At 35.1% G+C, this 25355-nt stretch overlaps 2 protein-coding genes across 5 annotated transcripts; one reads left to right on the top strand and one right to left on the bottom strand.

Moving 5' to 3' along the window:
- On the bottom strand, positions 1-13082 carry LOC145634969 (carboxyl-terminal-processing peptidase 1, chloroplastic-like). The gene is made up of 13 exons (XM_081686288.1): positions 12595-13082; positions 12137-12256; positions 11101-11238; positions 10191-10295; positions 9923-10091; positions 7579-7655; positions 3788-3832; positions 1848-1928; positions 1003-1041; positions 867-929; positions 630-759; positions 446-526; positions 1-348 (listed from the first exon to the last, which is right to left on the bottom strand). The coding sequence occupies exons 1-12, from the start codon at positions 13000-13002 to the stop codon at positions 471-473; spliced, it is 1431 nt and encodes a 476-aa protein (XP_081542414.1). The 5' UTR covers positions 13003-13082; the 3' UTR covers positions 1-348; positions 446-470.
- Positions 13083-18006: 4924 nt separating this feature from the next.
- Positions 18007-25094, top strand: LOC145636153 (uncharacterized). 4 transcript variants are annotated; one of them, XM_081687622.1, is made up of 7 exons: positions 18007-18131; positions 20093-20123; positions 21614-21895; positions 22852-22901; positions 22988-23040; positions 23956-24308; positions 24557-25094. In XM_081687622.1, exons 3-7 carry the CDS (start codon positions 21654-21656, stop codon positions 24582-24584), a joined length of 726 nt encoding a protein of 241 aa, XP_081543748.1. In that variant the 5' UTR covers positions 18007-18131; positions 20093-20123; positions 21614-21653; the 3' UTR covers positions 24585-25094. The 4 variants fall into 4 exon arrangements, with proteins under 4 accessions (XP_081543748.1, XP_081543746.1, XP_081543747.1 ...); XM_081687620.1 differs by having other exon boundaries at positions 18012-18131; positions 20015-20123; XM_081687621.1 differs by lacking the exon at positions 18007-18131 and adding an exon at positions 19163-19414.
- The last annotated feature ends 261 nt before the right edge of the window (positions 25095-25355 follow it).

The raw sequence follows: 25355 nt of genomic DNA, 5'->3' as shown, positions 1-25355 counted from the left end.
TTGCAATCAAACTACCTGCCATCAAAATCATTCTATATAAGAGGTTCATTTGAGTAGCAATTCGCGGTACAAGATTGTTTTGGTGAATACACATACATTAATTACAAAGTAAAAATAAAAAATACAAGAGGAGCACTTTCAATTGACTATGCCAAGCTTAAGCTGAACTCAAAATGAGCGTATCCTAACTCATGTTACTTAAGTTACCTCCATAAGATAAAAAAAAATAAAATAAAATAAAAAAAAAAATTGTATCAGCTAATCATATCCAGCACCAGAATTTGTCGTAAGAAAATCAAATCAGGAAGCAGTAAAATCAGTAGAACTTCATGGCTACATGACAAGTCCCTGAGTATAAAACAATGGCCAATTATATCAGCAGATTGGCAAGACAATTTTGATAGAGGATTACAATCGCAAATACTTGGTAGATAGAGATGCTTACAACAAACAAGATTGATTTGCTTCAATCATCCCTCTATCAACTGATTGCAAGTAGAAAGAGATTTTGTCACATCACTCCATCCTGAACTAACCAAGAATGAAGTGAGAAGCTTCACTTTAAGGCAAGTACCAAAAATGATATTTTCAAAAAGACCAAAAAACAAATAATGAAAAGAAAATCTCACGTGGGATGTTAGAGAAGTCCGGCTCAATTCCATTCCCATTGATATCCAAGTGGCGAGGTGTTACATACTTCCCTATTGTGACAACCACGCCAGATCCATCATGAAGCTCAAAAACTGATTGAATGAGACCCTGCCCATGATATTGTTCAATCATCTTGTTAAATCCATCTATGGAAGACTAGCCAAGTTATAAAAAAAAAGCCGCCAAGCGGAAAACAAAGATATAGGAATTCAAACCTTCCCATAGGTTTTTTCTCCCACCAGAACAGCTTTGCAATTATCATGAAGAGCAGATGCCACCTGTGCCAATGCAGGAGTTAAGCCACTGCAGCAGATAATTGTCATTTATCAGATGTACTAGCAAGGGGCTTACTATTTCACTGGCACTTGCAGTGTTATGGTTCACCAAAACCTGCATATTACAGTAAACCGAAAAACCAAAGATAAGTGTGTAAAATTTTCCATAAATTTCTTCCATTTTTTAGCTAATCTAAACATATAATCAAAATAATTTGAGGCTACTTAGAGGCAGGAAGATTTTAGTACAAAAAATTGCCTTGGCCCAGGAAACAACTCGTCACAAATCAGCCCTCAATTAAGAAAGGTTGCATCAAGAATTTTTTTCTTTTTATTTAACTTTCTCATGATAGACTATTATTACTATTTACTAAGGCTTCTCCTCACCTAAATAAACAATTTCTAATAAAATTCAAGGTAAATCAGTTTTGTTCACTAAGAATCAGCAACTCCAAACAAAAAATTGTAACAGTGAATCTGTAAAAATTTAGTTTAATCACAAGTTTTTTTTTTCATTTCAACAATCAGGTGAAGATAAAAAGCATAAGCATCAACATAATCAATGCTAAGCCACTAAAACTATTGGTAACAATTGTCTATCCAGCACATGTTAAAATTAATGTAGTAAAACATCAACTTTTATACAGGATTGTTAAGTCCTAGCCAAATGAACTCTAAACTTTTTTGTTCTTTTATGCTTCTATTTTCCTTCTATTAATTTATTGCATACAAGTAAACATTCATTGCAAAGCCATGAAAGATGCTGCATAGAACAGAAGCCTTTTGAGTGGGCACAAAGGTCAGCACCAATAACAATATGTGGAGATTTCTAACAAAAGTACTATAATAAAAAAAAAAAAATTAAAAAAAAAATAGTATCCACGTGAACTAATTTCACACATTTTAGATGATAAATCATACCATGACAGGTGCTGTGACCAATGGTGGAGACTCTGCCACGAAAGCATTCTGAGACAGATCCCTTCCAGCAGTATAAATCACCTGTTGGTAAGACAATTGAGCAAACATATAAGTGGTTGTTCACTTGTTCACAGACCTGTCAAAAAGGCCTGAAATATGAATACGACCCTAACTTTTTGAATTTAAGCACAATATTGTCTGAATTTTAAAACTCATTTAAAATCAATGGGTACCAGAATTATTTGACTCAATAAAACTAGCCATAAAGAGGAAAGCTAAATAAACAAAACCAATGCCCTGTAGATCTCAGCAGAAAGCAAATTTTGCCTTCTTAATGTGAGCAGGCCTGAGAAGTATAATAAACCAACTACCAATAAGTGTCCTGAAATCATAACATTGATGACTTACTATTTTAAATAGTTATCTAACTTCGTTAAGTTGTAAGGATCCAATACAGATCATCTAACCCCAGGACAGAATTCATGCCATGGCTTGTGGAGAACAAACCTGGCATAATCAGGGCAAGCAAGCCATATGCTCAAGTAAGATTCCTTCACCAACGTACAGGTTATGTTAATTTAAACACCAATAAAGAGAAATAACTAAAGTGCTACAGTTCCCTCAATCGAAAAGCAAGCTATTGACTCAAGTCTAAATCTGCTGGGCAAACATAATCACTTTTCAGTGGGACTATGACAATCTTGAAGACAACTAAATATACAACACCTTTTTCCCCTTTATAATCCACTATGTACCTTAAATTCTCTCCATTTAACCATTGTACTAGTTTTACAGCATGTTGCATGAATTCAAAAAAAAAAAAAAAAAAAAAAAAATCAATTGCTGATTTTCTACGCCTTCAGAACACAAATTGTTGGCATTTGTCTCCCCCCATTCCACTCCAAAACATATGTGTATATGACTAATCATCAACACAAAACAGGATTACACAATACATTCAACATATGACCATCAGTTTCATGAATTTCTTGACGACTTGCGTACTTTTGTTACAATATGAACTGCACTTTTCTTCAAGGTGTTATGATATGATTTACAATCGAAAACTGGTTGCTTGATTATCATTTTATTTGTGAACTTCTTCATTTTCCTCATGCAGTCACCCTATTTTTTCAGTTTTTTTTTTTTTTTCTCTGGTAGGGATAATATGCTCATATACTAAATGGAATTTTTTTTCTCTGGTAGGGATAATTTGCTCATATCCTAAATGGAATAGTGTCTGCTCTGCAAAGTTCCAGGCCCATCACGGAAAATGCTGCCATGTTCTAATTGCAACTGTACTTAAAATAATAAAAGTTCCCAGACTTCCCACTAAGGTTAGAGTTGATATATGGACTGTACTATCTCATAACATCAATCAGCTGTATCCAAGAAGGCTTTTAAGGTGTGTGCTAATTGTCATGGTAACAACAAAATTAATCACCACTTGGATCTGTGCAGTTCCGATTCTCACTTGAATCTGCTTAGCTGCTATTCTCATTCTCAGTGCACAGTATTACTCCATTGCACATATTTAAAATTTTAATTATTTTTTCTTTTGAGGGGTGGGGATATTCGTTCATTCATGGGAGGATATGCTTTTCATTTCTCATTACATGAAATCTCTTTTCTTTCATTTCCTTGTCATTTAATGATTTTTGAATTCTTTTCAGGAAAAAAAAATAATAATAAAAAAAATAAATAAATAAAAATAAATAAAAAAGAAGACTAATATCAATGTCTCAGTATTATTATAAATTACCACTTGCTGATATGGTAATATATTGCTGACATGGTAATATATGTAGATTAATGTCTAAAATCTTAAGATCATGCTTACACAAGAGAAAAAAGTGGGACAAACAAAAGAAAGGGGGGAAGAAGATGAATAAAGAGGACAAAAGTGCATTAGGCAAGCTTAAATGATAGCAATACCATACCGTATCCCCCTCATTCAGAAACAGCTTTGCAATTTCTATCCCAGCCTGCCAAAAAAAAAAAAACATAGAATTCACAACATAAAAAGATTTAATTTATGTTTGAAATTACGAGAAATATATAAATTATTCTTACGAATGTACTAAAAGGAACACTATCATGTCAAATTTCAAGCAAATGAATGTGTTTCGAAGATCCTTAAAGTGTCCAGCAAGCTGTGGTTAAACTATAAAAATCTTTCAACAGCAGCAGATCCCTAACTTCTAGGGTCCTGACAATTTCAGTTAAATAATTGAACTCATGCAAACAATAACAAGGAACTGGGCAAATTAAAAGTAAGAATCATGAAACTGATTTCAACAATAAAAGAAGATAGCAGGCTAGTGGCCCTACAACCTTTTCACACAAAAGTAGCAGGATTATTCAACACTTTAACGTCAAAGGGCATTAAAACAAGCATACAGCATGCAATACCAGCAAGATTTATATCAAGGCCACAAAAATGGACAGAGGGTGTTGATATGTTCAGTTTATGGTATATATTTTTTGCCATATTTTTGGCTATTCACTTGCATATTTGAGCTCTTTGGAGCCAATTTTTACAAGCAAATTCTTATTTAATGTGGCTTGAACTTTTATTTAAGTTTTGTAGGATTGAGAGGATTTTCTGTTGTTTTCTACAACTGAATATTGCCACAAGAGGTTGAATAGAACAGATGGAATATTTCTTGGTCTGGGCAAAGTTTCCCAATGAGGTCAGGCAAGTTTACAGGCCAAGCCATGCAATACTACCTTTGTAATTCTGCATGCTCAATCAAGTAGGTTTACCCAGGCTGATCAGGCAATACCAAATTCTTTACCACAGTAGATTTTTTCAAGGAGTTTTTAAGCTTTAGGTGAGCAAAGTTTCACAGATGATAATTTTCCTTATTTTTCAATAAATTTAGCATTAGGCTATTAAAACCTCTGTAAAGCCCGAATACGAGACATTTAGACATAATATAAAAATAATCTTAGTTTTAGAACCCTAGTTTCTCTCTAATACTACTTTTAATCCTTATTTCAAGTTTCAAGCTTTGTTCTTCAATAATAATTTCTGGATGTTTGTAGCATCTGTATTTATACTATTTCTATCTTTTATTATTATTTCCATTGCTAATCATGGTTTCCACGGTAGACCTTGCATTTGATTTCACAAATATGTTTCGGTAGTCACCCAATCTGGGGTTAAGCAGAGCCCTAATATGATTAATTGCATGATACATTTCTTTAAATTCCCCAATGGATGACCCAAGTTATTTTAGTTAGGTATGTGACACGCCTTTCAAATTTAGGCACCGTTACCAGAAACTAATGATATATTTAGATAAGATATTTTGACTTATTCTTACTAAAATTTATATTAGCTAGTTGCTTCAGCTACTATTCCTTGTTATTTGATATTTTGTTTTTAGTTTTCTTCGTTGCATACACACTCAACAAACAGGTTCAAATAATCTAATTCTTATTGATCTTAAAAGCAAGGCTAATGCAAGTAATCAAGGAAGTAAAAAGAGACTAAAGCCCATGTGATTTGTAAAAACTAAAGCCCATACATATGTCCCTTAAATTGGTGGACCAAATAGTAAAATTTCCTCTTGTATACTTAATGATGTACCTCTCTAAAAATTATATATCCCATGTGAGGAAGAATATGTACAAATTCCCAACATTCTTGGGAAACCAGAGACCCTTTTTAGCCACTCATGGAACTACAATTGACATGAAGAATGAGAAAATCACATTTAACGCGGTGATGAAAAGATGGAGTATTCACTTTGAAATTCCATGGGAACTCCTATGGGAGACTATTTAGAGGAGGTGATACAACATAAAGTTGTCAAAGAATCCTCATGATTCACTTAAGACAATTTTCATGGGGGTTGCACATCGCTTAGGAGACCAAGGACTAAGGGGGTACAAAAGGCTACTTGAAAAGGCATGTGCCTAACTGGTTGAAAATTTTGTTAAAGAGATCTTAAAATGGAAGGAATTTGAAGAGAATACTACGCCTAACAAGGTTGAGCTAAATCCCTTTCCCTTTCTTATCTAGTATTGTTAATTTTAAGCTTGATGACATGCCAATTGCGCAATTGCTCACCATTTGAGAGTATAAAAATGTCATAAGGTACACCGTTGATGAAATCAGTGGATCCAGATAAGTTTAAGTGACAAATTAAGGTTCCAACGTGGATTTCATATTCAGGTATGTGAGACATTTTGCCAAGTCCGGAAAACGTAGAATCAGACTCAGAATTCACACTTTCCACTGTGAATTACAGTTGATAAAATGAATTAGAATATAATGGTTAGCATAAATCATTACTTGGCCTAACAAATAAGTCCCTGGTACTCTGATAGTGATGGAGCACTAGAGTTCAGGTTCTTGTTTGCACATACTATAACATAGTTTGCAGTCAGCCAATTCACTAGCGCATTCTTTAATTATATAGTTTAGTAATTGATCAGTCTATCAGCTTCGTAATCAAGGATCTATAGAAGATGCTATTACTGCAATTCAAGGGGTAATGCTACTGCCTACTTACATTATCCCTCACCCCAATCATGGCCTAGTTAAAGGTCCTTCACATTTCATACAGGTTTCCACCAGTCACCCTTAAGAAGATATCTTGTTTACAAATCCCTTTTTAGCTCTACTTCAAAACCTCACCTACTTAAAATAATGACAATTGGCAATGATCTCCAAAAATTTCAGTTTTCGTTTACAAGATGTTCCAAGCTGTGATAGGTATAAGGGCTGGACCTGGGACGAGGGGCTTTGACACTTGGAACTGCTAAAAGACTTAAGAAGAGTTAACTACCTAGCATGGTTTGACATACAATTGTGGACGTGATCGCAGGAACAGAAATGTTTTGTTGATTGCAAACCCGTGTCGCGATTTTTCTTTTTTATTTTCTTTTTTTGGCAATAAACCCGTGTCGCGATTGTTCACGGTTAAGAGTAGTTCTAGTAGTTAGAGTAGACTATTAAAGGCTTAGAGCCAATATTGGGAGACGTGCAGAATCTTTCAATATATTTCTGAATAGCATATTTTTAAGAAACATGGGATGTAAAATTTAACATGGGGCGATTCCGGGTTGGAACATTATAAAAATCATTTACAATCGAGACTAACTAAAACAAAGTAGCCATATTTTGCACCATGCTGCCTAGTAGCTCCAGTCAATAACAGCATCACTATTACTAATAGTCTGCTTAAGTAGCATAACGATAAAACTTTCATCAAGAAATCAATTCTGATGGTTGTCACACATGGGATATGTGAAAAATATCAAAGCAATGCATAAGTAGTCAAGCTTTGCTCTTGATATAAGACCTTTCCTTTTTGGTCAAATCTTCCAAATAATTGAAATTACAAAAAACTAGGAACAAATTTTTCAAAAAAATATAAATATTTTGCAAGAAACTTGGTTCACTTTCCTAGCACGTTTCCTATGTGAACCTAGACTTTGCAAAATTACTCCCATAGAAAAGAGCCAAAGAAGGCAATCTCTCCCAACAATCCTACATTGAGTTTCAACATCAGGAGTCACTGAGAATATGTTAAGTCATGTCGTCCCCTGAGGGAAAAGTTCAGGGAACTAAGTTTAACAAGTCACAAAATTAATCTTGCGGAAGCAAATCAGGTTCAAGACACAAACAATCCAAAACATTGCTAATTGAAATGTTTGCAGATACATATGAACATTAACATCAAGGCACGTAGGGCATGAACATTAATGTGGCATATACCTGTACTAGGCCACCAAAATTGTCTCTTAGATCCAGAACAAAACATGAGGCACCTAGGTCTTGGAGGCGCTTCATTGCTGTGCAAGATTATATGTGAGTTGTGATACCTCAGACAATTAAAAAAAAAAAACTAAAAGTTGGAGCTATATGTTTCATGTTAAATAAATAAAAAACCTACTTATGTAAACACAAACATGTACTTCCTCCATTCATTTTTCATTGCAACACTTTCCTTTTAAGAGACTAAAAAATAATTGAACATTACTTTTTGTCTATGAGTTCTCTATCTCTCTCCTCATCACATGGATCCCATTGGTTATCCCTCTCCTCATCACATGGCCCCATTGCTTATCTCTCTACTCATCTCATAGGTTCCTTAATAAGTGTGCCTCTTTATGTTGCAATTTGAAAAGAACTGAGGAAATTATATCAACAATTCAAGTTAACAGCTTCCTTATATAAATACTCTATGCATCATGAGATAAATATGTTGGAGAAATGCAATCACATGTGATTTGAGACAGCATATAAAGCTCTTGCAAAATAAAACATACTTCCTCCGTTCTTTATTACTTGACCCGCTTTGACTTTTACACTATTCACCACCCCTCCTTTGACCGTCTTTTGTGAATAATATGTAAGGAAAAATATATTCATGTATGATCTTTTTGGATTCGTCTCAATAAGTACTATCATAATATATAACTTTTATAATTTTAAATTATGGAGAATTTAAGTTATTGATCGTTAAATTTTTGCATTGGCAAGCGTGATAAAAGAAACAGGTCAAGTAAAAAAGAACAGAGGAAGTATGTATCTAGAGGTCTTAAGATAAAGCTTCTGGAAATTTAGTAGGAAAAATATTCTCATTAAGCTTTCAACCAACACAACTATGACAGAAAATTACCATAGTTTAGCCCAAGGGTGTCCAAAACCCAGACTGGACTAGTCACGGAAGACTGGACCAAAGGGAACTGGTCCAATATCTGGGCCGAAAATTTAAATTTTACGGTCTTCGATCTAGTTTGATCCAAAACCCCTAAAAAACTAGTCTAGTATAGAATTAGCTTTTTTTGCTTAATATCATGCATAAGAACCTCTAGAATGTTTGAATTACCTTCAATATGTAAGGAATATACTCCCTCCGTTTATTTTTTTTTCTCTCAATTCAACACTCTGACCGATACGGAGCTTTAGGTGGTTGAACTTAAATTTGTTAAAATATAATGTAAGTGGGGTTTATTAAGGAATCAAATTAAAAAGATAGTGGGTTAATAGTTTATGTAAAAATAAGAGAAGTGAGAGAAGAGAAATGATTAAAAAAAAAGTGTAGTACATTTCCAATTGAGGAAGTATTGCATTTTAAAAAACAATTGTTTTAGGAAAGTGTTGCATTATACTTTGAGCTATTCTATAACCGGTCCGGTCCAGGTTTTGGACTGGTTTAATTGGCCTGATCCTAACACAATTAGTCCAGTCTTGAATTATGTGGGTCTTCAGTCTGGTCCGATCTTGAAACGATGAACAAACCTAGTTAGCTCCATTAAGTATAGGACTAATTATATAGCTTGGAAGGCTAAACACAAAAGCATAAGGAGGGCATCGCAAATAATTTTTTTCAGGAGTATTTAGAATTTACACATGGAAAATGGAGTATAAATGCTTGATTTACTCATTTTCCCGGTGAAATGACAAAAATGACAAATTAACCTTTGATTCCCGGTTAAATTGCAACTAAATTCATAGCACCGTAATCTGGCAGACTAACTTTTTGACAACCTATGTTTTCTACATTAACTGTGCAGAAAAGATGGGAAGAGGCACAAGTTTTAAGAAACCCATGAGGCAAGGGATAAAAAGAGGAACCCAGGTGATTGGAGAGAAATAAAGAGAACTCATTAGCCAAATAATGTTACAATTACTACGAAATTTCTTAGAAAGAGAAGTGTTGCAATTATTTTGGAACATAGAGAGTACAAAAAGTAGTTTCCTTAAGTTTTTTAAAATTTTAAAATACAATAAATAAAATAATCCTAGCTGGTCTGGTACTGCATACGAACTGATGTACCATTTCTGTTAGGCTAATTACTACAAGCCTACTAGGTTACATAACTAACACCCTACCCTCACCCCCATCAAAAAAAAAAAACAAAAGGATATAAATATCACTTTCAAAACAAACACTTTCTAAAGGGCTCAAGAAGACATTATAATTATGGCCTTTACTAGCCAAGGGTAAGCCAAACATACATATAGGTATATGGAAACAATTTAACTGGATTAAAACTTATTTTTGAATTATCTCAAATCTCTCCATCTATCACAGCTAACTATTAATAGTTACCTGTCACTATATCTTTTCTGGCCAGCGCATTAAACTCCTTTAGTCGCACATATCCAACAGAGGTTGCACCATTGTCAATTTTCTCCAATCGGTAGAACACTGGAGGTCTAGCAACCATCTGCCTCTGAACTTTGACGGACTGAACTGGACCGCAATTTCCATGCTTGACCTAAATATGATTTTCATAATCCATAAGGTCAGATAAAAGATGATACAGTTACTGTAGGTTTCAGACATAGCATTTAGAGGGTTAACACAGAAATTTCACCTCAACTGTTACAAAAGTTTCACTGGGACCTTGCAACTTTGATGATACTTCAAAAGCTGATTTGCCTCTCACATCCTCCCCGTCAACAGATAAGATTTCATCACCCTATAAGAAAGACAGTGGGAAATAATGTTAAAAGAAAGTGAAGATAGATGGGATTATACTTAGTTAATCGAATGGTGGGACTGTTTATCCAAAAAAAATGTAACTTAATGCTTTCTCTCATTTTGGACCGATGAGCAGCACAACAATATAAGACAAACACTTAAAAGAAATAAAAACAGCAACAAGGCTGTATGAACTATAAAGCTACTTTACAACTTCAGAAGAAACCATCAAGACTTCATGTACAGAAGGTAGTTCTTCCTCTTTTCATGCCTGGTTCAATGTTACTTGTATTTCTCAGTGTTTTAAACTTATACTCCATCTAATACTAAAAAAAGAATCAGCAAGCAAAAGTTGTAAGATCAAACTGATTTGGTCATAATAGATAATACTCATAAAAGGATAAAACAAGGAGGTAACTTGGCCAAAAGCTTATGCAAATAGTGAGAACAGGATAACCCCCCCCCCCCCTCCCCTCCCTCACTGCAAAACTTTGGACTGGAAGTTCACCACAACCCACAAGCGCTTTGTACCTCATGAAAAGAGAATCTCTGCCATTTAAACAAAAAGGCTAAATCAATAAAATGCTCCAACAAGTTAACCTGCTCCAATTCCAATTAACTCTCAAACCTAGTCTAATGGCTAGAGTGCCAATTGATTGTTGACGCACGATAAAAATCCTACTCAGCCAATACTTTATGGCAATAATCTATTTAATACAGAAAACTCTTAAGCCTACGTAGCAACTTTAAAGACAAATAGATAACGACATATGTTTAAAAGAAAGCACCATAGTTCTAGTTACCTGTCTAATTCCAGCAGTTTGAGCAGGCCCATCCAATACGAGTCCAAGCACCTTCAATTTGACACTTCCATGGCTAGCAGGAATCTCCCTGAGGTTTAGCCCAATGCCAGTCATATCATATCTTGCCATCTTCGAGAACTTTCATTCATCAACGATTCACATGCCATGAAACATAAACTACAGCAGGCGTGAGTTAAGACCTACTATTAATCCACTAGAACTATACACCATAATAACAACTGTAATCTGAAATATTACGTAGTAGTGCAACTAACACTGATCACAATATCAGTAAATGTTGGACAATAATCAAGGTGGTAGGGGTAATACGTATTCAAAGGGATTGGAAAGCAGGACAAATCGCAATTGGGAAAAAAGATTATACGTATTTCAAGAAAAGCCTACAAAATCGAGTACAATTAAATATTAAAGCTCTGAAATGTACCTAGCACACCAAATACTGCTAGGTGCTAAGAGTTGCAAACACATTTAGGCCCCGTTTGGTTTAATGTAAAACATTTTCAATGGAAAATTAGTTTTCATGGAAAACATATTTTCAAGGAAAAACACAATTGCAAATTAGTTTTCCTTTGTTTGGTTGCATACAAGAAAAGTCCAAGAAAAATAAAAAATAAGAGTGGAAATGTAAGGATGAATGAGAGGGAAGTAAAAAAAGAGGTAAGGAAGAGAGAGAAAAATGTGGCTTCCCTTGTTTTTGGAAGGAAAATGTTTTCCATCATTAAGGATGAAATTTTCCACCCTTGAAAAATTGTTTTTCACTCCTTAACAAACCAAACAAAGGAAAATGGGAAAAAAATGGAAAATTCATTTTCCATGAAAACCTTTTACATCAAACCAAACAGGGCCTTAATCAATAAATCATATCAGAATAGTTAACTGAACATCAAACACAAAACAAGATAGTACATCTATGTCTGCTGGAAGAACCTACTATTTACATTACTCTACTTAATTAATAGCAACATTATCTTAGCGGGGTAATATACAAACATACTTAAATTTGATTAGTGACTACCTCTTCCGGTGACAAAAATCGCGTATAAGGATCTCCCAAGCTTGCCAACATTTTTTGAACAACATTATGAGCCTTTGATCTAGTCTTAATAGAAGTGCTCAATATGTCTTCCTTCTTGCGCTGCACGCAAACGACAAATATGCTTGAGAGAGCATGTACAGCTAGTAGGAGGGAACGAAACTAGCAAGCATTATTATAAAATTTGATAGCCATAGCATACTCCCCAAGTCTAAACATGAAGGATCCAACAACCATTCGCATCAAACTCCTACTTATCAAAATGTGAAAAAACTAATAAAAATCAATCATCATAATCATAATCTCAACTCAATTCATAACAAGTTCACTCTATAATTGAAAATTCATGCAATAATTTCATCAAATTATGAGTAAAACCAGTATAAATCAATAATCACAAACATAATCATAATCAAATTAGAGAGAGAAGAAGATATTACAAGCCAAGACTCCGGAGACCAACGACTACGACCAGTATCAAGAAAACTTTCATTAACAATCTCCCAAGCTTCCTCCACAATACCCTCATTCGTCTTCAATTTCGGCGCAGATAACTCCATTTCAGCTCCAAATTCTCTCTCATCTTCGCGACAATACGCATCATCCGACAACGACGAAGTTTGATCGAGAAGAGGAGAATCAGCAGCAATTGAAAGAGGAGGAGATAGTAAGAGAGTGAAGGAGAGTGCAGCACCAGTTATGGCGGCTCCAATTGAAGGATTTTTGGGCCAATTGAGTGGATTTTGAGGGTGGTTTGTGGTGTAGTTTTTGAGTGGTCCGCCATTTTTTATGGTGGTAGAAATGGTGGTGTTGCAGGGGTTTGGAGAAGTGAGAGAACAGAGGTTCATCCTAATATTCCTATTTTCTCTATTGTTTTGCGTCTCTCATTCTCTATTTCTCATCTTCCATCATGGGAGTATTGGGAGGTTAAGGACCGCGGTTTCGCCTTTTGAGGATTTTGTTGCAACCTTCGTTTCGCAATACAAAGTACTCCGTAACATTTTACATTCTGTTTACTTTACCATGTTAAACTTAAGCCTGTTTTGATTATAAAAAAATAATATTTGTGAATTTAAAAAAGGCAAAATAAAATAGGGGGATAAAATGAGAATGAGGGCAGGTAAAAAAGAAAAAGGAGGGGAGAGAAGTTACTTTCCCCTCTTTGCTGTTGTTTTTCGTGAAAAAACGACCGACGCCGGATCGGAGCAGCAAATTTTGTGGTTGATAAAAGGTAGTATAATTGGAGGGCGGCGAAGGATTTTCAAGGTCTTTAAACATTTTGTTACTTTGGTCACGAGAGACAATGAATTCACCACCGGTGTGCAAATTTACGACTTTCTCCATGAAAAATGGTGAGTTCTTTGTTTGGTGTTGTCGAAGTTCGAAACAATTTGGCTGTGAAGGAGTTGAAGATGACGACATTAATTGTTTGTCGGTGCTCTGTTATCATTAATGTGTATACTGTTATTTTATTTTGTATACTATTAATTTTTATTTGTATACCGTTATTGTTGAATTGTTTTGTATACTTTTTGGGTATATGATTATTGTGGGTCTGACTATATTGTTGTTATTAATTTTTATATTACTATGGTTGATTTATATACTGTTATCATATGATTTTATACTGTTATTGTAGCTTTGGATATTATTATTACATATTCGATAGTGGTGGTCGTGAGGACGATGTATTAACCCACCGGCATTGTTGTTGATGAAGACGAAGATGATGATGGTGATGGTGATTTCTCTCTCCTCTCACTTAAAGGTTTTCAAATTGATTTTCCGGTGAAAATTATGGTCGAAATACAAACTAACCTTGAGGTCTTCGAATTACAAAGGAAAAGAGGAGAGAATTTTTTTTAAAAAAAAAAAAGGTTTCCGGTGAGAATTCCGGTGGAGAAAGAGGAGAGAGGGGGGGGGAAGAGGAGAGAGAGTATTTTTTTACAGCTGGTAACAAAATAATTATTGTCTAAATATCTACTTGAAAGTTCATTTTTGCCCCTAGGTATGGACCAAAGGGGTCCATACCTGGTAGTGGTCCATCATGCCTCGATTGAAATGAGCTGAATTGAATATTTTATGAGAGAAGGTTATTAAAAACTGAACTGAACTAATTGGAGCTGAAGTGAACTGAAAATAATTTGAAGGGAATAGACCCTTAAATTATTTTTACTAGATTGAAATAAATTTTGGTTAACTGAAATTATTTTTAGTGAACTGAAATTATTTTACTACTTCTTTTTTTTTTTTTTTTTACTGATTTTTACTAAAATGGACTTAATATACTAAATTGAAATTATTTTTATAATATATTTTTTTAAGGTGAAATGAACCGGACCTAACATATACTAAAGACTAGATCTGGCAATTGGGTCGTTCGGGTCGAATATGGGTTAAGTATTTCCAGGTCATAAGATGATCGGGTCAGGTTGATTCATGCCAACATAATGAATCTAGGGGTGTTCAAAGTTTGGTCTAAACCGCAACAAACTTCAAAAGTTTAGTATACGGTTTCAAAATTATGGTTTGGTTTGTGAAAATTGTCAATACAAAGTATTACGAATTGTTATTCCCCACCTACTCCATCAAGTAATACTCTATATTGGTTACCAAGCAAATTTGGTCTAGTGATAAGGTTTGCATCTCACAACCATGAGGTTGTGGGATCAAACCCCACTAAAGGCACTTTATGGCGGGGATTCCCTTACCCTTCTCTCCCACTCCCAAAGTGTCTAGCCCGCTAACCAGGGCCGAGAGTGACGCAGTCGGAAACGATAAATCTGTTGAAAGACTCCGGAATCCACCAGAAAAGAGTTTAACTCTTGAGATTGTTATAAAAATGTCAAAAACTGAATATCAAAGACGGCTAAAACGTTTAAGTAGTCTAAACAAAACCCTAATGCGAAAATAAAATAAAAATTAAAATCCGAAAAATGTTTAAACGCTATTTTCGGGCCTTAAACGAACTCGGATGGCTTAAAAAACCTGTCAATCACAGCATGTGAGTTGAACTCATTGGCCCGTTTCCATTTCCGAAAATGTATTTTATTAAGCAATCTGACTCCGGGAGCCCGACTAGTAGAAATCATTACCCTTAAAAAGTGAAAATCAAGCCTTATGACGTTGCACTTCTTCGTCGAACCGAGAAGCTAACCTCTCTACGTCAGAGAGGACCTGAGAGAGGTTCCGGCTCGATAGGGCTCTTCTCCTTACCAAGCAAAAAAAAAATGTTTCGTATTGGTTTGTGTATTTAGAATAGCTTTTTTTTAAAGTAAGATGAAGGACCCTACTGAACCATCACCTCTCACACGTTTACCCAGTCCAACGCCTGAAAGTAGAGGACGGAGGTAAGGGAATCCCCCCTACTCCCAAGCATTTTGTAGTTAGTGGGTTTCGAATTTGGGACCTTAAACTCTTAAAGTTACAAAATGAGTTCTCCAGTTTGGTAGTGAATTTAGAAGAGGTCACCTCCATTAATCAACCTGCTGGGTATCAGGTGGCAATTTTGGTAATTTTATGCAACTTTGAAAAAAAAAATAAGAAAACATAACAAAAAAAAAAAACACTAAAGGTTTGTTTAATATTGCTTGCATTGCAATCCCTAACCCGACCCGATAACCCGCTTCAAACTTGACCCGAAGTTACTGAGATAAACCCGCCCAACCTGAACCGAACCCAAACAACCCAAATTCGATACGATTTGACCCAAATTTGATATTTCGTAATAATATTAAGTTTTACATTATTTTTTTGATAGTTTCTAAGCATAACCCGAAATCGACCTGAATTCTCATCTGAACCCGACCCGAACTGCCACCCCTACTTATCGGTTCAGGTTATGGTTATCACTTTTAATGATTTTAGTTATTAGATACCCGAATCAATAGTACTAAAGGTATGGGTACTTGTCCCATGCTCACCCCTGATTTGTATATCAACCGATTAACTTGTATTTGTATTGACAAAAAAAAAGTAGGGTTTTTCTAAGCTATACCCCTAAGGTATTCGAGTTTCTAAGGTGTACCCATGCTTTTTCAAGTTTCTAAGTTGTGCCCTTCAACTCCTTATCAATATTAAAATGTCCCTTATTAGTTGTTTAAAAGTTATTTGAGAGTGTGATTTCGTGGCACCAGTTTTCATTATTAGGGTTGCGGTGGCTAAGATTTCTTTCTCCTACCATTTCCTTACCTTTTTATCATCTTTCTATTAAATTTATACTTAACTTTAGGTGACGCGGAATTCCCAAGAAGGGCGCCATTCAGTAATGGTAGTGAGTTGAGGGGCACAACTTAGAAACTTGGGTACACGGTACACCTTAGAAACTCGAATACCTTACGGGTATAGCTTAGAAAAAACCCCAAAAAAGTATTCTCATACGTAGTACGGATTATTTAGAATAGTGGAGATACGTTTGCGTCAAAACCAAAAAAAAATAAAAAAATAAAAAAATAAAAAAAACGGATTACAAAATTACACTGATGGGATGCACCATGTGTTGTTATCTATGGGATGCACCAAGAAAAATTCAAGTTGTATACAAGTACTATTTATGGCAATATGTCATAATAAAGCCCAATTGTGGCTCAACTCGCATGCCTTGTAATGCGACGCTAGTGAGTCTCCTTGGTAATTTATACGGTATTTCACTAAATGTCCATGAGTTATTTCACTATACAAACAGTCAACACTCTATTTTTTGGATGGTTGTAAATTTATATTTACTAGGGGACGATGTTTATGATCGAGTTGTAATAGCTTATCATGACACCCAAAACTTATTGGGTAGGTTTTTGAACGCATTTACTAAGAAATAAATTGTTGATAATCATACCCTTGCATAGGTACAAAAATGTAACACTTGAAAATATATAAACACTATTCACTTTTTAGTTGTAAGTTTTTTATGGTGTAATATGGCTTTTGATGTGAGTTATAATAAAATACAATTATATATCATCCGTCACTTTTGGTTGCAACACTTGAAAATATATACATTTTTCATGTTTTTAATAATTGATCTTTATTTTATTGACTTTTTTTGTTGGGCAAAATAGTCATGTGGGATCTTATTAGATTTATTTCGATATATATATGTTTTAAATATTTAATCTTTAGATTATTTATATGTCTATAATTAGAGATACAAGAGATTTAAATTATGTATTGACAATCGTGAAAGTTAAAATGTTACACCTAAAAATTTAACATAAAAAGTTTCAAAAGAAAAATGTCTAATTAGATGATTAGGTATAATTAAATTCAGTGGGTTTGTGTGTGTGTGTATTTATTTTAAAGAAAATAGTAACAAAGTGGGTTATATCCAGCCTATTCCCCACCATTTGAAGAGGATTATTTTCACGTTAAATAGTTTTTCCATTAAATTCAACTATTTTCTCCTCCTCCTCCTTTTCCTCTTCCTCTTCTTCATGTGGCTTAGCTCGGTAGGTGCTTTAATGGAGGGCTCCTTCGCTTTAATGGAGGAGAGAAAGAGAGTAGGGAAGTAAAGGAGGAAAGATAGAGAAAGGAGGGGTTTAAAAGAAAGGAAAATGTTGGAAGTTGGAAGGGAAAGAAGACTAAAGAAGCTAAGAGAAATAAATATGGAAGCATAAGAGTTAATATGACATAAAAGGGTATATGTGTAAATAAACATTTTTAGGGGTAAAAAAGTCATCACACTATTCATAAGAGTTCTTTTATACTTTTTATAAGGTAGGGAAATAAACATTTTTAGGGGTAAAAAAGTCATCACACTATTCATAAGAGTTCTTTTATACTTTTTATAAGGTAGGGATAAGGTAGGGATAAGGTCTTTCACTAAATACTACTCCGATTACAGTTGAACTCTCAACGGTCAACACTCTATTTTCTCTTCTCCCTTCCAAACTCAGTTGAATGCTCTCCCTTTTACGCTGCATCTTTCCCTCTCTTCTCCATTAAAGTGTAATTTGAGTTCTCCATTGAAGCAGCTTCTGAGGTAAGATGTTTTTCCTTTTCTTTTCGTAACTAATATTTCATGGTTTGGTTTGTGTTTAACTAGGATTTAACTTACGATTTTGCGTGTAATTTGATTGAATTGATGTCTTTTATCCCAAAATTAATGTGATTTTGTGTGAGATTGGTTGTGAGTTGGGGTTAATTTTGCAATTAAATTAGTTTGTGCTGATGAGATTATACAGATTTAGTTGCATATTTTTCTACATTGCAATGCATTCAACCTGTTTGTTGAAATGCCTAAGAGAGTTTAATTGACTATTTTGGCTTAATCTTAGTTTATTTCCTTTTATTTGATTATAATGAGTTTGTATTTGCATTTATATCTTTTGTGTCGATCATAATGTCATGAGCTCCAAATTGAGAGAAATATAATTTGCAAATATTAATACGAAAATGCTGCCATTTTGTTTTCGTATTTTGGATGATCATTATAATGACTTTCCATACAAACAAAGCAAAATTAAGCCACATTTGAGATTTCTCCGGAATATGTTTTCCTTGGAAAACCAATTTTCTTTGAAATTGTTTTCAGTGAAAACAAAGCCTAGCTAAGTCGTCTAATTTCAACTTCATAATCTAGGGATTAATTTCACACTACGGTTAATTATTTGTTAGTACGTATAGTCAATTAGTGAATTAGGGTAATTCTAAACTGAACTCCTAGCTATAATTAATAAATTGATCAAAGTTTATGAAGCGCGACTTTGCTGCTAGAATTTTGTTACGTGCACTTAACTGATATTTCTTAACTGATAGTATAAAAGTCAAAATGTGTCAACTAAAAAAACTAATGAAGTGTGAAGTATTATTATTTCTCTCCCTACATCGCAATTCGACTTTGATGGACAATGTGTTTAATGCCAAGCTAAGTTTGTTGCCTTAATTCTAAATTGCGCTTCTTCTGGTGTAAAATTGTGTATTTTCACGCAATTAGAATTGAGTACAAGTCGTGTATGTAAGCCCATGTGTTGTTGTCTATGGGATGCACCAAGAAAAATTCAAGTTGTATACAAGTACTATTTATGGCAATATGTCATAATAAAGCCCAATTGTGGCTCAACTCACATGCCTTGTAATGCGACGCTAGTGAGTCTCCTTGGTAATTTATACGGTCTTTCACTAAATGTCCCTGAGTATTCCAAAGCTGTTGAACGAGCCTGTCAGTTTCCCGCTCTCTTTACTGGCTTCCAATTGAAGCGCAGTCCACGCTCTCCATTGAGGGCAAAACTGTAATCTCTATCCTCAATTGAAGCAGCTATTGAGGTAAAATGTTGTTTCTTTTTGTGTATATCAAATATCGATTTCTCTATCTAGGTTTATTGTTGATTTTATTGCCAGTATACTCAATTTAGGGTTTGATTATTCAACTATTGGTTATAACTAAGGTTATCAAATATCATAATCTGTGATTTTGTTGTTAGAGAAGAAATTAATGTGATTTTCCTGCCTGAATTGATAATTTAATAAATTTTGCCTTTAATGTTGGGAATCTTAGAATGGAACTGTGAAATTGGACTTTTTCTATGTGATTTTTCGAGCCTAATTTGATTATTGAATCAAGTTTGGTTCATAATGTGTTGCAGAACCCTTTAATGCTAGAATGGGACTATGATATTGGACCTTTTTCATCTCAAATCATGTGAATTTTTTAGCCTAATTTGATAATCAAATCAAGTTTAGTGGCTAATGTGTTGTAGAACCCTTTATTGCTAGAATGTGACTATGAATTTAGACCTTTTTTTTTTTTACCGCAAATCATGTGGTTTTTCAAGCCTTATTTGATAATTGAATGAAGGTTGCTAATGTGTTGCAGAATCCTTTAATGCTAGAATGGATGATATTGGACCTTTTATTTCTTGCCAGGGTTGCCTCCCCTCCTGTATCTCAGGGATGGGCCTGCTTGTGCTTGAACCTTACTAACACATGAATGTCATTCTTTAGGTTATCACTTCCTCTTGAAGCCTACAAGGAGGTGAGTTTTGTCTGTTCTTTTGTTTGTTTGTCGTTAATGGACAATTTCTATTGTTATGTATGGGCAAAAGTAAGATGCTAAAAGTTTTGATATGTCTCTAAATGTGATTTGAGCATAGATAGAAGGTAGTTTGAACTTAAAATTCCTAGTTGTTTCCGAGCTGACACAATTAATGGTCCAAAACCTTTGGTATGCTGTCGAAAAGCTGCGTAATATAGTGTATAGGTATGTTTTAAGTATTTTTCTAATTATGTCAGTTGCTAAAAAGCCTTTTCTTGTAGTGTGTTTTGGGGAGTATTTAGATGGAAATAGACCTATACAATTGGACCTGATTAAGGGTGCGTTGTATTCACCTGATTTTCAGTATTAAAACTTATCAGACTTTATTAATCTTATTAAAATTTATTTTAGTTGTAATTTGTTCTTGGGTTATACTTATCAAATCTTATATAAGGTGAACTTATTAGACTAGAAATAAGTGAAAATAAGGTGAATAGAAAATTGATGGTTTAAAATTTGTACAAATCTAGGATATAGGGTTCATGTCTTGATTTTTTATGTAACGCTTATAAAAATTAATGTTAACATACCATAGCTAGTTTGTGATAAGTGTGACGAATTTTCTCTTGTATACAAAGCGTTACTTAAACCAAGCACACAATAGTATGATTCCAAAATTCCAACGCAACCTTTACATGCATTTTAGTACTTGATTACTAAAATTCCTTTTAATTTTGAGTTTTAACAAAGGTTGAAGTTTCATTTGTTAGATTATTACAAAATTTGGGATTAGTAGTAGATATGAGAAAATTAGAGATTAAGGTTGAGAATTATGAAGGTGGGGAATGATCAAAGAGAATCTAGAAAATGAAGGCGGGTAATAATCCAAGAAAATGAATTGTTAGAGAAAATTGTGCACCAGTAGCTGTAGTGAACTGAGGAGAGAGAATATACTTATAAAAGGTGTATCTTTAGATTTTGGATGGTTTGCCTATTCATTTTCCATGTCCAAACATTAATCTCTGTATTGAAAAGTAAAGTGTCCGGGCTGGGTGGGTCTAATGGATCTTGGTCCGACCCAACCCATTCAAAATTAATGCAACCAAGCCCGAACCTGACTTCATGACCTGGCCCATTGAATAGGTCTATATGGAAAGAGAGAGGTGGTGAGGGAGAGCGACAATGGGTGGCTTCCATTTGCTTGCCTACAAGTTTCAAAAATGCTAATTTTCTCTCCCAATTTGCTTCAACTGCATTCAGATTCAGCAGAACATTATAAGCCATTTGTGTAGATTCTCTATATTTTTAAGCTAGCTGAAGTTTGGGTTTCAGGTTTTTGATTTCATTAGTTGGGTGTTGGATTTTTGTATATATATAATAACATTGCGCTGTTTTATAGGTTTAGTGTTGTACTGTTGTTAAGTTGCCTTGAAGATTATTATACTTATTATTAAAATTTCTCTTATATATTTATTTTCTGGGAAACATAGGGGGTAATGTGACAGCGGCGTATAAGGGACTAAGGGAGACATGTTTGGCGGCAGAAGCAGTAGCAGTTGGGTCCGTCATTCAGTTCGTCTCTTTAAATTTCAGCATGCAACAACAACACGACCATTTTGCAATTCCACCCCTTCAAACAACAAATTGAAGCATCCGCCTTCTGATTCTGATGGTAGCAGCAGCATTAATTATTTAAGAGACTTGGACAACCTTAATTTCACCAAGGCTGCTAAGATCCTTTTCTCCACTCCTCACAAGAAGAAGAATTTTGGGTAATATGCTGTTGTTGTTGTTCTCATTTTGTTGTTTTAGTGTTTTGGGTACTTTAGTTCTCTGCTGGCTTTAAATTTCAGTTCTTTGTTCAATTTGTAATGTTGTTGCCTACCAATATCTCAAGGATAATAATGACTACACTATGATTAGCTAGCTATTTCACTCTCTGAAACAATCTAGATCTACAGACTGTTGCATTTATTATGAAGATTTTTAGGGTTGGAAACAGATTACTGAATTATGTCCATCATTGGTGTACGGTATAGCAAAAGTTTTCCTTACATGAGAGCAATCTATTTCACCAGCCAGCGGCAACAATTCACAATACCCTCAATCTCTCATTTTTTCCATTCCAGTTTATCAATTTACCCAATGGTTGATAAAAGTAATAGTTGTCAATCATAAACATTTTTCCCTTATATTTGATACTATTTCATGGGATTAAGGCTTTGATTGATTTGATATTATTTCATTCTGTTTCCTTCAATTTTACCAAATGCACCTCAAGTGTCTGGCTAACTGGGTTGGGAGCACAGTGGATGGTAGGGCCTTAGCCCAGACCTGTTTCATTGCCTACAATAAGGTTGGGCATATAATATTATGCACTTGGCAGTTTGCATCTATCAAATTAGATACTGTATTTGCTTGCCTAGTATACATTCGTTCTTATAATTTCATGAGACATGTTGAGTAGTGGAGTCAGTTGGGAACTCACTTTGTGACTGACCATGAATTCGAGGCCCACCAACTACATTTGCGTGGGAGTAGGGGATTTCCGTCCCTCCCCCCCCCCCCCCCCCTCTACTCTCAAGCGCTGACCTACATCATCGGATTGGCTTTACATGTGAGATATGCTGGTTCGGTAGGGTCAATGTACAGTGTTGAGTTTGTACTTCCTGTCTCAGGTTAAATAAAAAGTTGCTAAAAGATTTCACTAATTACTTTTCATGATCAGGCTCGATTTCCATCTGGTGCAGCTCTTTTTTGCCCTCATGCCATCACTGGGTACTGTGCTATTCTACCTTTTGTGTTTACTGTATCAAGTTGCAAATTTCAACTGCAATGTTTACAAGAATGTTTGTCTGTTTCAGCTGTTTATCTCGTGGCTCAATATGCTCGTTATGATATGAGAAAAATGGAGGCGGTAATGAACTGTTTATATACTTTCTTCGTCTATACTGTTACTTTTTGTTCAATTTGTGTTATTTGAAAAAGACCTTCATTGCAAGGGCAATAATGCTTGTTATCTCAAACTAATAGTCAATGGATTTCAACTTACATCTTGAATTGTAGAAACCAACTCTCTGCAATGTAAGTATGACTGTATGAGTCTACATACATCTGAAACTATTGAGGAACTAGCATTACAGAATACAGACCTTTCTATGCTTGATTGGCATTTCTTTTATCTTGCCCCACCCCACCCCAGCCAATTTTTTGTTTGTTTGTTTGTTTGTTGGATAGGACTCATAATTTTATACCAAAGTGCATCAGGTGTAGTTCTCTTCCAAAAGGATGATAATCTGGTAATTTATCCAGTTGGTCTCAGGAGGCCCATTTTGGCACTTGAAGAGTTGAAGAACCTCTTGTACACTCTCACTTTTTTTTCATTCTGATTTCCCCCTTATTCATGTATCTATCCTAGAATACTACTTTTCATGTTTTGTGAGCGTCAAATTCCTTATGACATTGTTGTGGCAAACTTTCAAAAAATCATATTCTCTGAACGTACAAAGAATATCACTTTAAAGTTTAGACCATTGCTTTTAAATGCAGTTTCCTATAATCTTCCATATGCTGAGGACTGTAATCATTACTCATATGAACAAAAAAGTAAGATTGAATTTATCTGTCACCTCTAAATTGTAAGAGACTGTATGATCAAGCATGCTTACAATTTGCCTTGCTGACGGTAGGGTTGGCCTTAATTTAGTTAAAGTAGGCAGTTAAGTTGATCTGGGATGAACAAGTTAGGCAATTATATATTTCCAGAGTATGATGGAAATTTTCATCCTTATTTTTTGCAAAATTTCTCAAAGTAGGTCCATTTTCTTGTTAGGAGCTGGAACTGAAAAAGAAAGCAGAGGAAGAACAAAAGGCAAAAGAGATGGAAGCTGCTGCTGCAGAGGAAAAAGAAGCAGAGTCTACAAGTCCGGAGCTTTTAAAGGTCAAAGAGAGGTTAGAAGCACTCGAGGAAACTTTGAAGGAAATTGTGGTGGAAACAAAGAAACGACCAAGTGAGGAAAAGAGCAAAAATGCAGATCAATATCAAGAGAGAGTAGGTCCTAAGAACAGATCAGATGATAGCCATACTCCTGACAAAAAAAAACCCTCAACCCAGGAGGCAGCATCACAACAGCCACAGAAGCAATGCGATAGCGAAAAGAAAGGGTCTCAGGAAGATGATAAAAAGTGAGTTAAACATTTTTAACAAGCTAGTTTCTTGCTGCAAGTTTTTTGAACACACATCCTGTTCGTCGTGCTGAGAGTTTGTCCCCCCGATCCCTCAGCCGGGAAGTACAAAGCAGTTGCCAGTATGTGTTTTACACCTGTTAACATATTGATGGTGGAATAATCAAATCAATCAAAAATTTATTAGTGATATAAAATTATAGTTATGCTTATGCTTGGTCTTAATTTTCTTTCATATTCTGTAACAGGAATCAACATAGGGATCCTACTGTGTAACAGCTTAAATTGCATTCTGCAGGAATCTGAACAGAGAAGCTTACCCAAAATTAATCAACAAATGGTTACCCTGGCCTTATTTTCCCCTTACACTTATATACTCTTACCATCTTGATAATCCTTGTAATTTTGCGCACCTCAATTGGTGTAGGTTACCAAGCATAGCTTGGTCTAGTGGTCAAGTTTTTATCTCACAACCAAAAGGTTGTGGGATCAAACCCCACTAGAGACACTTTGGGGGTGGGGATTCCCTTATCCTTCCCCCTCACTTCCAAAGTGTCTAGCCCGCTAACCCGGGTCGGGAGGACCTGTGAGAGGTTCCGACCTGGTAGGACCATTCTCCTTACCAACCAAAAAAAAAAAAAAAATGGTGTAGGTTAAAACTGTACTGTTCTTCCTTAATACCCCATGGGAAGCTGAAGAATGGTAGGTTAGTTAATTTGGGGGCTTAAGAGGCCCAGATATTGGGGCCACCTAGCTTTGGGACTCCTTTGTGAATATTGTGATACTTTCCAAGCCAATGACTATTCTTTTTGTTGTTGTTTTTTTTTTTTTTTTTTTTTTTTGGGGGGGGGGGGGGGTGGGTGGGTGGGTGGGTGGGCGTAAATTTGAGGTGGATAAGGGTTGTATTTGGATGAGTAGCGGTGTTTTTGACTTTTGAGGTGACAGTGATGGTGGGGGTGGTTTCAGTGTAAGAATCGGTGGTGATGAGGTGGTGTTTTAGGAGGTGGTGGTGGTGAGGTGTTGGTTTAGGTGGAGGTAGAGGTAGAG

Source organism: Chenopodium album, chromosome 6 (genome assembly GCF_948465745.1).
Source record: "Chenopodium album chromosome 6, dcCheAlbu1.1, whole genome shotgun sequence".
NCBI classification, from domain to species: Eukaryota; Viridiplantae; Streptophyta; class Magnoliopsida; order Caryophyllales; family Amaranthaceae; genus Chenopodium; species Chenopodium album.
The sequence above is the reverse complement of the archived record's forward strand: the minus strand, read 5'-3'. Positions and strand labels throughout refer to the sequence as shown.